The 14,087-nt window shown below is 44.9% G+C and overlaps 1 protein-coding gene across 2 annotated transcripts in view; it reads right to left on the reverse strand.

Annotated features, from left to right (window-relative positions):
* Nucleotides 1-4,899: 4,899 nt before the first annotated feature.
* The window catches only part of HIP1R (huntingtin interacting protein 1 related), a 57,502-nt gene continuing 48,314 nt past the window's right edge, over nt 4,900-14,087 (reverse strand). Inside the window, exons 22-32 of one of the 2 annotated variants that reach the window (XM_065417599.1) lie at nt 13,070-13,206; nt 11,142-11,252; nt 10,818-10,876; nt 10,355-10,385; nt 10,161-10,223; nt 9,401-9,501; nt 8,528-8,633; nt 7,455-7,578; nt 6,404-6,465; nt 5,625-5,828; nt 4,900-4,947 (exon numbers count right to left, since the gene is read on the reverse strand). In XM_065417599.1, coding sequence (XP_065273671.1) covers nt 4,900-4,947; nt 5,625-5,828; nt 6,404-6,465; nt 7,455-7,578; nt 8,528-8,633; nt 9,401-9,501; nt 10,161-10,223; nt 10,355-10,385; nt 10,818-10,876; nt 11,142-11,252; nt 13,070-13,206 — 1,046 coding nt within the window. Of the gene's footprint in view, nt 4,948-5,624; nt 5,829-6,403; nt 6,466-7,454; nt 7,579-8,527; nt 8,634-9,400; nt 9,502-10,160; nt 10,224-10,354; nt 10,386-10,817; nt 10,877-11,141; nt 11,253-13,069; nt 13,207-14,087 lie in introns of those variants that run through there. The other variant, XM_065417600.1, reaches the window with a different exon arrangement.

Raw genomic sequence — 14,087 nt, forward strand, 5'->3', positions numbered from 1 at the left:
CTAACACGGCTGCTACTCTGAAACTTGTTGGGTGATGTATTTTTTTTCTGAAAAAAAATAGGATTACAATTTAATCAGGTGAAAATATTAATAATTTAGATGATTAGAGGCAACAGTGCAATATCCTCTTACACATGAAGCAAAGTCTCTTCTATTATATTTAATTTTGTGATAGTTCTGCAGGAACCAAAAGCTGTTCTGAATACGTGTTCAGTCCTTCCTTGGCTTGCTTTCATCCCTGATGTGTGACTTCAGGATACATCTCAGTCCTGCAGAAGGGTTCTGGGAATGATTTGAATAAATAAAACCAGGGGCAATAGCTCTCTGGCTGCCTTCCAGTGCTGAATCTTGCAGCAACAGGTAAGGAAAGGAAGCTATAACCATTCCTGTCTGAGGCATTGTCTACTATATGCAGGGTTGTTATAGCTGTGTCGGTCCCATTACCTCAACTAGACTTCTTGCCGAACATTTCTCATGGTAGCTACTACTACTGTTTTGGCTCTACAAGTGGTAGTGTAACCAAACTGCTGTCGCTGCAGCCCAGCACTGACATAAGGGCTAAAAGGCTTTTCTGTTTAAGGTTTTTCTTAAATGGCTTGAACGTCGATCATTCTCTTCACTGATGCAAAAATGTAACTTGTAATTTGTACAAGCCAGTCTGAAGGATGGCCCCTTACATTACAGATTTGGAGATGTGGATAGGATCTTAATTCCAGCATGTTTAATTGCTTTTCCTAAGGTCCTTCCATGTTGCAGGCTACACGTGTGAATTTGACTGTGTGGAGGGAATAAGCATGGTGTTGGGAACTGAAGGCCTGGATGCTAATCCTGGCCCTGCTACTAATTTGCTTTGAAACAAGGTGGATGATGTAAAATCTTTTATTGGACCAACTTCTGTGGGTGAGAGAGAGCAGCTTTTGAGCTTACACAGAGCTCTGATATCCTGGGACCAAAATGGCTACAACAGCACTGCATACAATTAATTCGTTTGAGCATTCAGCAAGCTGTTTCGCGTCTGCCATTGTTTTCCTTGCAAATGAGACAACACTGTTGAGGATTTTATTATCAGAGGGGTAGCCGTGTTAGTCTGAATCTGTAAAAAGCAACAGAGGGTCCTGTGGCACCTTTAAGACCAACAGAAGTATTGGGAGCATAAGCTTTCAGATGCAAGAAGTGAGGTTCTTACCCACGAAAGCTTATGCTCCCAATACTTCTGTTAGTCTTAAAGGTGCCTGAGGATTTTATTGTGCAGCATTTTGAATCTATAAAGACCTAGGTCCATTCTGCATAGTTATTAAATAGTGATGGCAGGAACCTTTTTCCTAACTCGGAATAAGCCAAACTGTTCTAGAAGGGGAAGAATAAGAAGGGATGAAATAAGGGGGTGGTGTAAACTTTTGGAGGTTAATAGAATGAGATGTACCCTGCCATTAGGATTTATTTAGAGTTTTGGTTGGGCCTTCAAGCACCCATGCTCAACTGTTACCAAAGCCAACGTTGAATAGTAGCAGAAATGCAGCTCTACTCTCCCCCTCCTAAAACACGGCTGCTGTACCGGCAGCCTATGCAAAGAGGGAGAGTACGAGCTGTATATGGCAAGGTGCATGTATGCAGCAGGGTGTCTATTTGCTCAGACATGTTGGCATGCTTTAGAACAACGACAGTAACTTGGCAACACTGGGTCAGTTTTAGACCAAGTCTCCCAGGGTTTGTTTGTTTTTCCCTAAGATTCTCATTAATTGCTGACTTTAGCAGCCATGAGATGGAAGGATATTGTCCATTGCTGTCCAAAGCCACAGGCTGCCATCTCCCTTTGAGCTCTTTGTGTGCAGCCTCACTTTCACCTAAAGGTACCCATCAGTTCCCCAACGTGAGGGGGTGACCCGTAGCCAGTGCCCCTTATATCAACGGGGATGTTAGGGAACAGGCTGAGAGCCCCTCCATGTGAGAACTCCAGCAATAACTCTTCTCCCCTACAACTACCCTTCCCCTCTCCCTTAACCATATTCTCTCCCTTTCCTGAAAACCCTCTGCTGTGTCTCCCTAAGTATTTGCCCTTCAAAGATGCTCCTAAGCTCTCAGCCCCTGAGCCAGAAGCATAGAGGAGATGTGTCCAGCTAGGAAAGGCAAGGAAATGAGCTAGCTCAAGCAAGTATCACTGAGCTGCTCTGTCCTGGTGCTGCCTCACCTCCACCCAGACAAAAGTTTAGGGCAAGGCGAGGCAGAGACTGATATTTATCTGTGGGACTGGGATGTGCTGGTCTATTTTGAGGGATATGAATATTTACTAAACATTAGTGGTTGTTTCGGTGCATGTGATCAGGAGTGGTCTTTCTGTGCAAACCAAACAGAAGTCCCAACCAGCTGCAGTGTTTTAAGAAGGGCCAATTTCCATTTCCAACGCTAAAAATAATTGAACGGAGCGGGGAAAAGTGTGAACAAAAACGTGGTATTCAAGAACACTTCCTTAATCATAAAAAAACCCGAAACTTAGCTGTTGTCTGCATTAACTTGACTCATTAGCAGAACCTGCCCCTTTGTTAAATTGTATCCCCTTACCTGCCACAATTTATAATAAAGATATTAGACCCATGAACACATTTTATTGCTTGTTTGAGATTTACAAAAGAGTACAAAACCAAGCTTTCCTGCTACTAAAATATAACAAACAGATTTCAGTATAAAAACAGTTACAAGCCTTCAGTTCTCCTTTTGCTGTGAGAGTTCCATCATGTAGTCTTGTCTTCACACTGAAAAGTTGATAGCAAGCAACCGCTGTAGACTGCATGTCAGTACTACCTTTAGAAGTGATTTGTGGTGTGGTTGTCTACATGGAAATACCTTCAATTAACTGGGTGGGTGCAGTGACAGGCTAAGTTGTCACCTGGATTCACTTCAATTATCAGAAATCTTGGTTCTGAGTGGTCAGATTCCTTAATTGAAATCCTGAAGTGACAAAAATCACTATCCCGGAAGTAAAACGTGGTTTCAGAAGACATATCAGCCAACATTTTCAATCGGGTGTATTGCTGCATAAATTAACCTTGTGCATCCACATTTGAAATGCTGAGTACAGGGCTCTTTGCACAGTGAACAGGGCTTAAACTCCCATCGAGTATTTCCTGGAGCCCTGCGGGAGGCGCTGGGTCTCAGGGTGTCTGTGCCCAGGGTTTGAAAATATGTACAGGAGCTCTGCTCCAGCTGAATTTAAGCTCTGATAGTGAGACAGTTCATTCTAACATACAGTGGGGGAGTCTATTATTTTTTGTCAAAGAATAGTCACGGTCCAGACTCCAGAGAAACATTTTTTCACACTGCAATAACCATAATAAGTAAAGATTTCAGGGTCTATTCAAAAGTGTCTGGTGGTCCAGATTTGGTTACTGGTTTGCCTATGGACTCCCCCTGCAGTATACCATCAAACCACTATACTGCCTGGGCCATGCTCTCAGCAGTGGAGGAGGCGAAGTACCAAATCACTGGGATGTGTGTGCGCGCGGGGGGGGGGGGGGGGGGGGAGGCCAGTGCATGGCTCTATGCTGCTGATCAAACAATGCATGAAGACAACCACACTTCCAGTTTAGAAGCCTGATGTGGCAATGTGCCAGTGACCTCTCCCCTACAGTAGAGAACAAACAGGATGGGAAGTGGGAGTTGAAGCCAGTTCCAGGCTCTCCCTAAGCATTATATACTGAAGAGCAGTCACATATTCCTATATACCACACTTCCTAGTGACAGAGAGACTGGGTAGGGCTAAAACATTTCCATCTAGTCCTTGCAGTCCCAACAAGTGCAGCACTGGGCTAGGGCATGAGACCCAGGACCTGAAACTGACTTCACAAAAGAGATCTACAATGAGCTATAGTGAAAGTGACTATTGTCCATAAACAGCAAGAAAAGCAAAAAAATATATACTATTTAAATAAAATGTTCTCAAATCTAAATGTTACTAGTAACTCAGGGGAAGGAATTTTATAGTATTTAAACCAACAGAGTCTCTTTAAATTAACATCTCCCCAAAATTTTTATTGCTGCAGACTTTCTACCAATAATTATTACATGGATATTGTACACCAAGATTGTTTAATTCTGATAATTATCTTAACTATAAACAGTGAAACTATTCCCCTGACCTTGATCCATTAATAAGAAAGAAGTTTGCACCCTTATTGCCATCATATATATTAACTAGTTCTCCCCTGTATGAGCCCTGTTCCTTTAAAAACATTTAAACATTGACAGTTTAAAACTAAATTATGCCTCTTCCTTTGAGTACTTACCTATGCAGAGACATCCGTTACCCTTTCTCAACCTGCCACATTGTTAAAGCAAATGCTGCAAGAAAAGAGCAACTTCCTACTTTAAAAACGTTTCACATTTCCTTAAAGTTTGTGCACTACAGTAGTGAGATACACCTACATTTACTTAAGATTCCTATTGCTGATAAATAAAAAATCAATCACCTAGGAGAGCTGCTCCAATCGCTTTCTGTAGAACTGATGTGCCACGTGGCATTGTTAGCATTGCTTTAGTAAACGACAGTAACCCAACTGTTCTAGTGATAGAAAGGCAGTGTAAAGTCATGTTATTCTTCACACGTGGCAGTTAGGAGAACCAGCTGAACAACAACAGCCTGCCAGCTTGAAGGCAATTCTTGGGTTAATCCAGTTAGTATCTGTTTAAAATACAGATAAAACAGCTTTGGAATGCCTACATCATGGTAGGTGGAGCTCTTCCTGGGAGGGGTAACGTGGTGCCTGCACAGTCTGAGCCCAGCAGGATTAGGAGGGGCAGGAATCCTAGCCCCCTCCACCAAGACGAAGTGTACGGTGGCTGGAAGGCGAATGCAGCAGCCCACGCCTCCTCTTCCTTTTGTGCTGAATCAACTTCTGTATCCCCCTAGAAATTTACAATGTGGGCCTGAAAAACGCCGTCATGCTGCGTCAGCTAAAAATGCAATGTGGAAAAAACCCATTAAAAAATTCTGTTGGTAAAAGGCATCATCATCACCAGTGCCAACGGCAACCACCCCAGCTGGGTCCTTTCACCAACCCAGTAGTGAAAGAGCTGTCAACGTGCCCTCCTGCCCCATTCTCTGAACCGCACTAACCATCATCACAAGGGGAACTCTCCACCCTTTGTCTGGAACTTGACTGTAGGTTGTTTGGAGCAGGGACCCACCTAGCCCACAGGGTATAAATACTCCTCATTCACTGGTCTCCCAGAGGGCACGTGCACTGCTGTTCCATTTCCCCTACCCCCTGCGTAAGAATTCCTGGCTGGGGGGCAGGACTGTTACAGAGGCAAATTGAGACCCACACGCCCCAGCCTTCATTTGTATGAATCCCACCAGTTTATGGACTGAAGTGCACTGGGGACTATTCATGCTGAAAACACCGAGTGCATGCAGCAGACACGGTGTTGGACTGGGCTGAGCTCTGGGAACTGCAATTCCCATGTTCCAATTCCAGCTCTGCCACTGACTCGCTGTGTAGCCCCAAGCCCGTTGCTTCACTTGGCGCTGCCTCAGTTTCCCCCTACACCAAACAAGGATAAATAAGACATAGCAACCACCAGAGGTGTTTAGTTAGCACTGCTGAAGGGGAATGGATCAGAGAGAATACCTCACAGTCCTGTTTTAGGGGGAAGGCAGGTTTCTGAGCCAGTGGTGGCTTCTTCAAGATGCTCCGCTTTGGAGCCACAGCTGGTTTCCCATCCCCCTCATCTGGGTCTTCATACACTCCAGCCAAAGCGTAATGCTTCTTCCTCAGCTCGCCGAGACGAATTCGCTCATTCTCCAGCTTCTTCTCTAGTTCCAGCACCTTCACCTGCAGAACAAGAAGCCCTTTACTCTCTAACCCCAAGCTGCTGGGTGCACACCACTATGATCCCTCTAGTCATAGGCAGCAGCAGTCAGAGAAGGGGACCGTTCTCCCATCACATTATGGTTTATGAAGCTCTCGATCATGGCTATGTTCTTTAAGGGGCCTAAAGCTCTTAACGGTATCACAGGGATCCCCTACCCCAGAAATGCAGCCTCTTCTGGGGTAGAACGTGGCAGCCATTCTGCACCAGGATCACCATACAACGAGGTTAGCTTTAGAGTGAGCTTTAGGAGGGGATGTGACAAAGACATTTCTACTGTTGAACCACAAGCTGAATTTTAGGCAGCTGCAGTGTCCCATCCTAATACATTCTGCTATATACTCCTATTCTAGGAGACTGAACTCTTTGGCAACAAGGTCAGTTATGTCCCATTTTATTGCTGAAGACTTGTCTGCTTAAATCCATACCAGAGATTCTCAGAGACTAGTTCTGAGAGGACGGCTGGGAGCACTCCGTTTGCTAGATCAGTAAAACGAACCTAGCCCTGTTTGCCTATTCTCAACCAGGGGTGCCATACCTGTGTCTCCATTTCTTCCTTCTTCAGTTTGATTAGCGACATGCCAGAGAAGTCCATAGTATCTTGTGGGGGGAGAGGGAGGGAGAGGTTAATCCTGTAGCTTACAAGGATCATGTCCCAACAATGATACAGAACAGAGCCAGCTGGACACACACACTCAGTCCAAATCGGTGGGGAAAGTGCTAGTGTAACCCACTGGTGAGTGTGTTACTAACCCTCTCTCTGTGCCCAATCCACAGCTGAAGCACGTATGTCTCAACCCCAGGTGCAGAGCCATGATGACTCTAGCTAGATCGACCTCTAGCCGCTCACACTTCTAGCTTTGGAGTTCCCTTGTTCGATCCCTGGTGTGTCAGCCAGGATGGATGTTGTCACACTAGTTCCCTGGAAACTTTATAAACAGGGACCCAAATATTTATGGGAAAAGACTGAAAAGTTTGATCCTGTAACAGCTACTTTTCTCTTAGTCCCTGTGGAAGTTATTAGAAATCACTTCCTAGATTGTGTCTCCATTATGGAATATTTCACATTAAATGAATGCTAAACTATTACAAAAATTATTTTTAAAAGTTCAATCACTGAAAAGTTTTAAGGAACAATTGCAGCTGGTAGTTGGCGTGCGACTGCAGGAGAACGATACTCATCTCCTCCTGGCTGCATTGCAATTTGGGCCTGTAATTCACAGTCAGTAGTTCAGGCCTGCCTGAATGTTTGGTGCCTAGACAAAGCCCTTAAGATGGCCCTGTGGAGGCTGTAGTAAGAGCAGCGGTGTCAATGATGGTAAAAATGACTGAATGTGCTTCCCAGAGCCCAAATAGAAGCATAGGTCTCTGCAGGCCAAGAGCCCCAAACCCCAGAATGTGGGAATCCCATAGCACTTAAACACTGATCCACCATTATATTCTCCTCCCACCAGCCCTGTACGGGCGCTTAGCAGAAAGCGTATAAATTATCTGCTCATTTGAAATGCACATGAGCTGACACTTGGAGTCAGTGTGAGAGTCATGTATATTTCTGCACTGAAACCCCTAAGGCTCTGTTTACACCTCACCTTTGTCTTCAATCTGCTCTTGTCCGGACTTAGTGGAAGCCACAACATTGGCCGCCATTTCATTGACATTGCGTGAGCACTCCTGGAGCTTGCCCAGGTTCCTGCTGTTCTTATCGGCTTTCACCTGCAAAGATCAACCAGGTGTTTTCACAGTTACTTAGCTACAAGGGAACTGCAAAGAGAGGCCAGTCTTTTGTATATATGCAAACACGCTTCCAAATGTGTGCGTGAATGGAAACCTGAACTCTTTAGATTCTACTCAGAGCCAAATGAGACACAGCTAAGCTGCGGAAATGGAAAAGGGGCAAGACATCATTTGCTTTTGTTTGAAAGAATCTGGTTATTTTTAAGAGACGCTGCATCAAGCAGGCTAGGCCCAACCTCTAGGTTTTGTTTTTAAAAGGTTATTTATTTTTTTAATTTAAACATTACTGCAGCAGAATGCTGCTAGTCCATAAGAACCTGAAGCCGAAATGGACTAGAAGCAAATGTGAAATTGACTAGTTTATTTTCATTGTCCGATGTGACCAAAATAAGTCAACTAACAAAGCATCAGTGGTGAAAAATAAAATAAGCTTTTAACATACTTTTAGTTTTAATCAACTAACATTGCAACACAGATAAAAGAACCCAATATCTATCTACCTATCAATCATTTTTAACCTTTAAAAACCTCTTTTGTCCATATACATTGGAAAGGTGGCAGAAAATGGAATATATATAATCTCCAACACAGATGTCTACAGTTATTTATTCTGGGGTTTTGTGTTGGTATCAGAACTCTTGCTACAGAGTCAGCTCAAAAGGAGAGGCAAGAAGGTTTTGTATCCTCTTTTCAGAGGCCAGCCCTTCTGGAGATGAAGGATTCAACATCTCACTTTAAAAAAAAAACATAATTAAATTGAAAAGTAATAATTCCTCTCCAAGAGAGAGTTTTGCTTAGCCTGCACTGATTCTGAAGGGGAGGCAGACCCCCACACATTGATGCCTAGATGTGTCCCCACCAGAACAACAGAGGAGACACTTGTCACAGCTTACACCTCTGTCTTATGCATTTCTGTTCAAAAGTTTACCTTGGATGCAGCCACCAACTGGGCTGTGCTGGCTGCAATCTCATGGGAGCAGACAATCAGTTCTTCATATTTGCCCGTATGCAGGACCACTCTGTCTGCAGATTCTCTAGAATATAGATCAACAGTGAAGTCTGATTAGAGAAGCCTGACATAAGGGAAGTGCAAAACTATTTATCCTTCAAACTCTGCATGTGGCTTTAAGTAATTGCTTGCAAAGCTTTTCTTTGAAAGGGTTCATGTATAGAGGAAACGTGCTAAAACCCCAGAGTCTAGCAGTACTTGAAGGGTGTAAAAACCAAGGAGGAAGGGGATGATTAGAGTGGTCCTGGATTCAGGCTATCAGAAAACAAAACTTCCTTGCTGTGAAATGTATCAGGCTGTGGAATATTCTCCCACAGACCCAATCCTACCATTCACACCGGTCAGAATGGAGGTCAGACTCCTGGCAGGACTGAGCCCTACATTATTACTACTATTTCGATTGTGGTAACACCCAAAACATATTCAATATTTGCTAACAAGAGGAAGCAAAAATCCTTCTCCTGGGACAAACCTTAGAATCTAACGTCTGTATTATTAGGGGTCGATGATCAGGGGAAGGTGGGGCAGCAGCCAGGGAGACAACACTACCTGTTCAATTGATTGAGGGGCTTGGGTCTAGAGAACTGGGATCCTACCGCATACAGTCTATTTGGTCAGCTCTAAATTCAGTTGCTAGGAAACCGGAGCGCACATTGGTTACAGGTTACAGCATATACAGGGGTTCTGTACACCCATAGTGCAGCACATACTGAGGGTAACCTCCTGTGCAGTGCATGAGAAACATTTCCAATCTGTGACTATTTAAAACCGACAGGCATTGCAGATACCTACACGAGCTGCGTGGCTCCCCATCCCACAGCTTTGGAGGCAGAGATCAAGCCTTCCGTCCAACGGGAGTTCTTAGCATAAAATTCTTGTGTCGTTGCTGCCCCCTGTTGTCACGAAAATGTTAGGTCGCATTTAATAGGACACACTTTGCATCAGTTTCTAAATAAGCAATATCAAAATAGATGTCACATTTTCAAATTGTTCTTAAAAGTTTCAGCTCCCTTGAATACACCATACACAGCATGTCCAAGGGCACCGTGGTCAAACAAACTTATGCGACCAAAAACATAGAACGTGCAGGTGAAATTTTCCCCAAACCGTGAGGCTCCTAAATCCATATCCAGGCACCTACCCAGAAGTGGCGCAATTTGCAGAAGTGCTGTGCCCAAAGTCAGTGGGAATTGCAGGCTCTCCACATCTCTGACAAATCAAGTCACATTCACTTAAATACCTAAATCTATAATTCTAGGCCTCCCAGGATTGACAATTTTGACTTCTGTTTAAAATAGACTGGATTGAGTCATCACCATCCTCTGTACATTGACCAGGCGTGTTAAGATGAGAGCAAACATCTCCTAAAAGCACAGGTTATGGATGCCTTTTTCAATAAACACCCCACGTTTCATAGTGTACGGTCTGCTTTAGAAACTGTGACGTTAGGTTAATGTTTGCGCAAGTCGAGCAATTTTTGAAAAAAATTCCTCCTGTATTTCATGTCAGCCCACAAAGAGGAGTGGCTGTATGGTCCCAAAGTGAGCCTTACCCTTCCACTTTCGACAATCTCCTTCTGTAGGTTGGTGGACGTCATTACGAGAAGCCTAATTGCCTGAAACAAATCAAAGCAGACTCCATTGTTTCACAAGGATTTTATAAAGAGCGATTGCTCAGCCAAGCATTTTAAGTTACACCACATATTTCCAGGAATTTCAATGTAGGTTTAATATCAGAAGTACCGACCTTCATCAGATCAGTGCAGGAGTTCAAAATTCTGTTGGAAACAAGGAGAAAATATTTAGCAAGTTTGATTGAGGGAACATCTTCCGTGTGATTAAAATAAAATGGAAATGAAACCAGATCAAGGGGAACCCGGTTTGAGGGACCCCAGAAAACAGCTTCAAAACAGATGCAGCAATGTACAGTACGTGGAGTTTTGCAGTAAAATACATTTTAGCCCAGCATGTTATAGTGGGGACATGCTTTTTCCCCACTCTGCAGGAGATAACATTTTGCTTGAACATAAGAAATCCAACAGTGCTGGTGGTGGTGATGGTACAAGGCACACGAAAGGCAGGTTTGTCAACAGAGACACCACTACACAGATGGCCTCGTTTAAAGAGATCTATGTCCTCATTAATAGCTCTTCCCCTCAAAAAGAGAAGCTCCAGATTCCACTCTCCCTTAGTTGATACTTTTTACTCACCTCTCGTTCACTTCCAGTTTAACACCAGAGCTTTTATTTCGGGCCTGATTCATCATCTCCTGTTGAGAAGACAGGAAGAGGTGGTTAAAAACTGCCACCGGATTGGCTGTGGTAGGAAAAATAAAGGAAGAGGGGTTCCCTTCATGAGATCCTGTCAAATGAACTGACGTGGTCAGGTCTGAGAATTCTGGATCCCTGTCTGCCTCGGGGGCCTTGATTCAGAGTGTGACAGACACACAGCTCTACTGGGACTCAGGCCAGAAGTCTCACACAGATTTCCGATTTTTTCTCTGCTAGACACAGAGTCCACGGTCTTCATCTCACCTCTATCCTTCTGACAGCATCTTCAATAGCTGCTGAGGTGGAGGACATTTCCTTATCAACCATATCACCCAACTCTTCTTGCTTGATGTCTAAGCTTTTAGGTCTCAGCTCCTGGCAAAGGAAAGAAAGCGACGAGCCAGCGTGAAATCAGGCGCCAGGATAAAAACTTTCCCAAAGATTTCAAACAAACAACTAGCAAGAATCTCTCTTTGGCCTGGAAAGAGCAAAACCCCAAGAACAAACCTCTCCATAAAGATGAAGAGCTGGGAATGATCCAGGTGAACCAGAGTCTTGCAGTAAATATATCAGAGGAATCTCAGAGAGGTTCAAAGGGTCATAAAGGAAGTTTGATTTTCCATTTAAAGAAAACACTCCAAAGCCAGGGACAGACCTGCACTTCACAATGGTGCCATTCTCAGCAGGCAGGAGTGCTGCGGTAGCTTTCCAGAGCACGCGGAAGGCAGAAGAGCTCGTTGTGCTATAAGTTAGTAGCATATTGATGTATAATGCTAGTGGTGATTTGGGGCAGGAGGGTGTATGTGGGTTTGCAAATTTTTCACGGTTTCAGGGAGCCACTTACTGGGCTAAAATAACTTGATCTGGTCTAAGGGTATTTCCACTGAAATGCTACCCACCATCATGTTATTTTAACCCCTATAAATGGCTCCTGGAATTAAAATAAAGCACACGGGGAATTTAAAAACAAAAAAATCAAATACAAACATTGAGATATTGGACTTTGATCAGGTTCCTGCAGAACCCAAATGCACAGGAGAGAGAGATTCAAATTAGATCTTAGGTCAGGATTGTCTCCCAATCTGCGCTTGTACAGCCCCCAGCACAACGGAGCCTGCTCCTACATAAGGAGGGTGGGTGCTAAAAAAATACAAATAGAATTAATGTGTCAAGGCTCCAGGCTCTCACCAACATTACGCTCAGTTGTGGGTTGTTTTTTTAATCTAAAAAGAAAAAAATAGTCATTTGTTCCACATTAATATCGAGACAAGATCATAAAGAATGAGACATGAAACCAATTCCAAAAGAAAGTTTCCTTTTTCCAGCCGGGGCTTGGAATGCCGGACAGTAATTCAATACACACTTAGCTTTTCAAGTGTAACCAAATACAAACACAGAACTCCTGCCCCATGACTGCAACAAAAAGAAATTAGAGGGGGTTTAAACACAGAGCAAGAGGAAAGAGGTGACGGACGAAGGGAGCTGGAATACATCACAGCTCTGGATTTCTGGTGTAGAGTAGTGAGGAGGGAGGGGCAGCCATGGATGGAAGAGAAGGGAGTCCCTCATGCTAGCGCTCACCACAGTGAATGCATAATTGCCTGCCAGTCTAAGACACAATGGTGGGGTCCTTTGGGGGCCGGCTGGTGGTACCAAGAGCAAATGCCCATCAGGATGAGACTTGAGGAGGGAGATGTTCTGGGACCTGGAATAGTCATTTCTGAAGAAGGTAAAAATGCCATGTCTAAAACCCAAGCCAGTCCCCAGCCTCGGGTATAACAAGCTGGGAGGATCCGACAGACTTTCCAGCAAGAGAAAAAAGTGAAAGGTGTTAAGCTCCTTGCTGCTAAGCACTAATCTGCACTCATCGCTAGCCAGCAGAAGCCACATCCCTGCAGAGCAAAGGCTTAACTTTGCCGCTATAAATAGAAACCAGGAAACCACCCGCACACATCAACAATGGCAGAGGAAGCCAGGGGGCGCCACTTGCGGACACTATTTCGTTTTCATCTGAATCATCTGAGCATCCTCCTACTTGCATGTCTCGGCCCCAGTGGGTCAAATCTTTCCTGGTGTGGCTCCTCTGGATTGGATGGAGTTACACCCAGGGTGGATTTGTCCCAAGCCAATGATGTGTGTAAGATGAAGTGCTCCTCCACGAGTGTATCCCCACTCCAAGGCTCGCCCCCTACCTGGCCCAGTTGAAGGATGCCCTGTAGAGTTCTCCTCACATCCTCCGGGTTTGCCTGTCTCAACAACTGCTTATCCTTCAGCTCGTTCAGATACTCCAGACTCCGATGCCCACAGTCCCTGCAGGTTTCAGTTAATTCTGACAGGAGAAAGAATCTCAGTTACGGCAAAGGATTAAAAAATATGCAGGCAGTTTGTTTCCTCTGCGCGAAGGGAGGTATGGTCTAGTGGTCCAAGCACAGGACTGGGGACCAGGAGGTCCTGAGTGCTAATCCTCACATTGACACACTGACTCCCTCTGTGGCTTCTTCCTTCTTCCTCAAATAGGGAGGTAGCGTGGCCTAGTGGCCAGAGCACTGGACTGGAGCTTGGAAAACATGGGTGGCTGTGCCACTAACTCGCTGCGTACCCTTCAGCAAGTCACATTGTCTCTCTGGGTCTGTTTCCCTGCCCACTCTTTGTCCATCTTGTCTAGTTCAAAAGGAAGCTGTCTGGGGCAGGGACTCTCTCACTACATGTTAGCACAGTGCAGCGCTGATATAGCTAGGCGCTAGTGTCATAAAAAATAAGGGACAGCCTGCTTCAGGGAAGGCTTTGCATTCATCCTTGGCAAAGAAGGAAGATTGCCCGTAACATTCAACTAGTGCATGTCTGGACAACAGAAAGGAAGATCTGCTGAAGCCTGCACCACATTTAGTAACCGTAGAAAGGCACTTAGTCAGATCTGCCCTCCCCAGCCCTAACCACTACGTAGTGAGTCACTCAAAACCCCTCCAGCAGACACGAACCTTCCTGCTCATCATCAGATGTGCCCCTCACCTTGCTAGGGCCGCAGCGGCACAAGAAAGTACCGGCTGCATGTGCACATCCTCTTTCCATCAGCCAGGCGCCGACAGCAACAGTGGGACCTGCCACACTCCCGCATTCCATGTGGGTTACGGGGGCCCCCAGAGGCCCAATGCACTAGGCAAATGGGGAGCGGGTTGTTTTCAAACCTGCACCAACCTCTGGCATCTGCTG

Source organism: Emys orbicularis, chromosome 16, assembly GCF_028017835.1.
Source record: "Emys orbicularis isolate rEmyOrb1 chromosome 16, rEmyOrb1.hap1, whole genome shotgun sequence".
Classification (NCBI taxonomy): Eukaryota; Metazoa; Chordata; order Testudines; family Emydidae; genus Emys; species Emys orbicularis.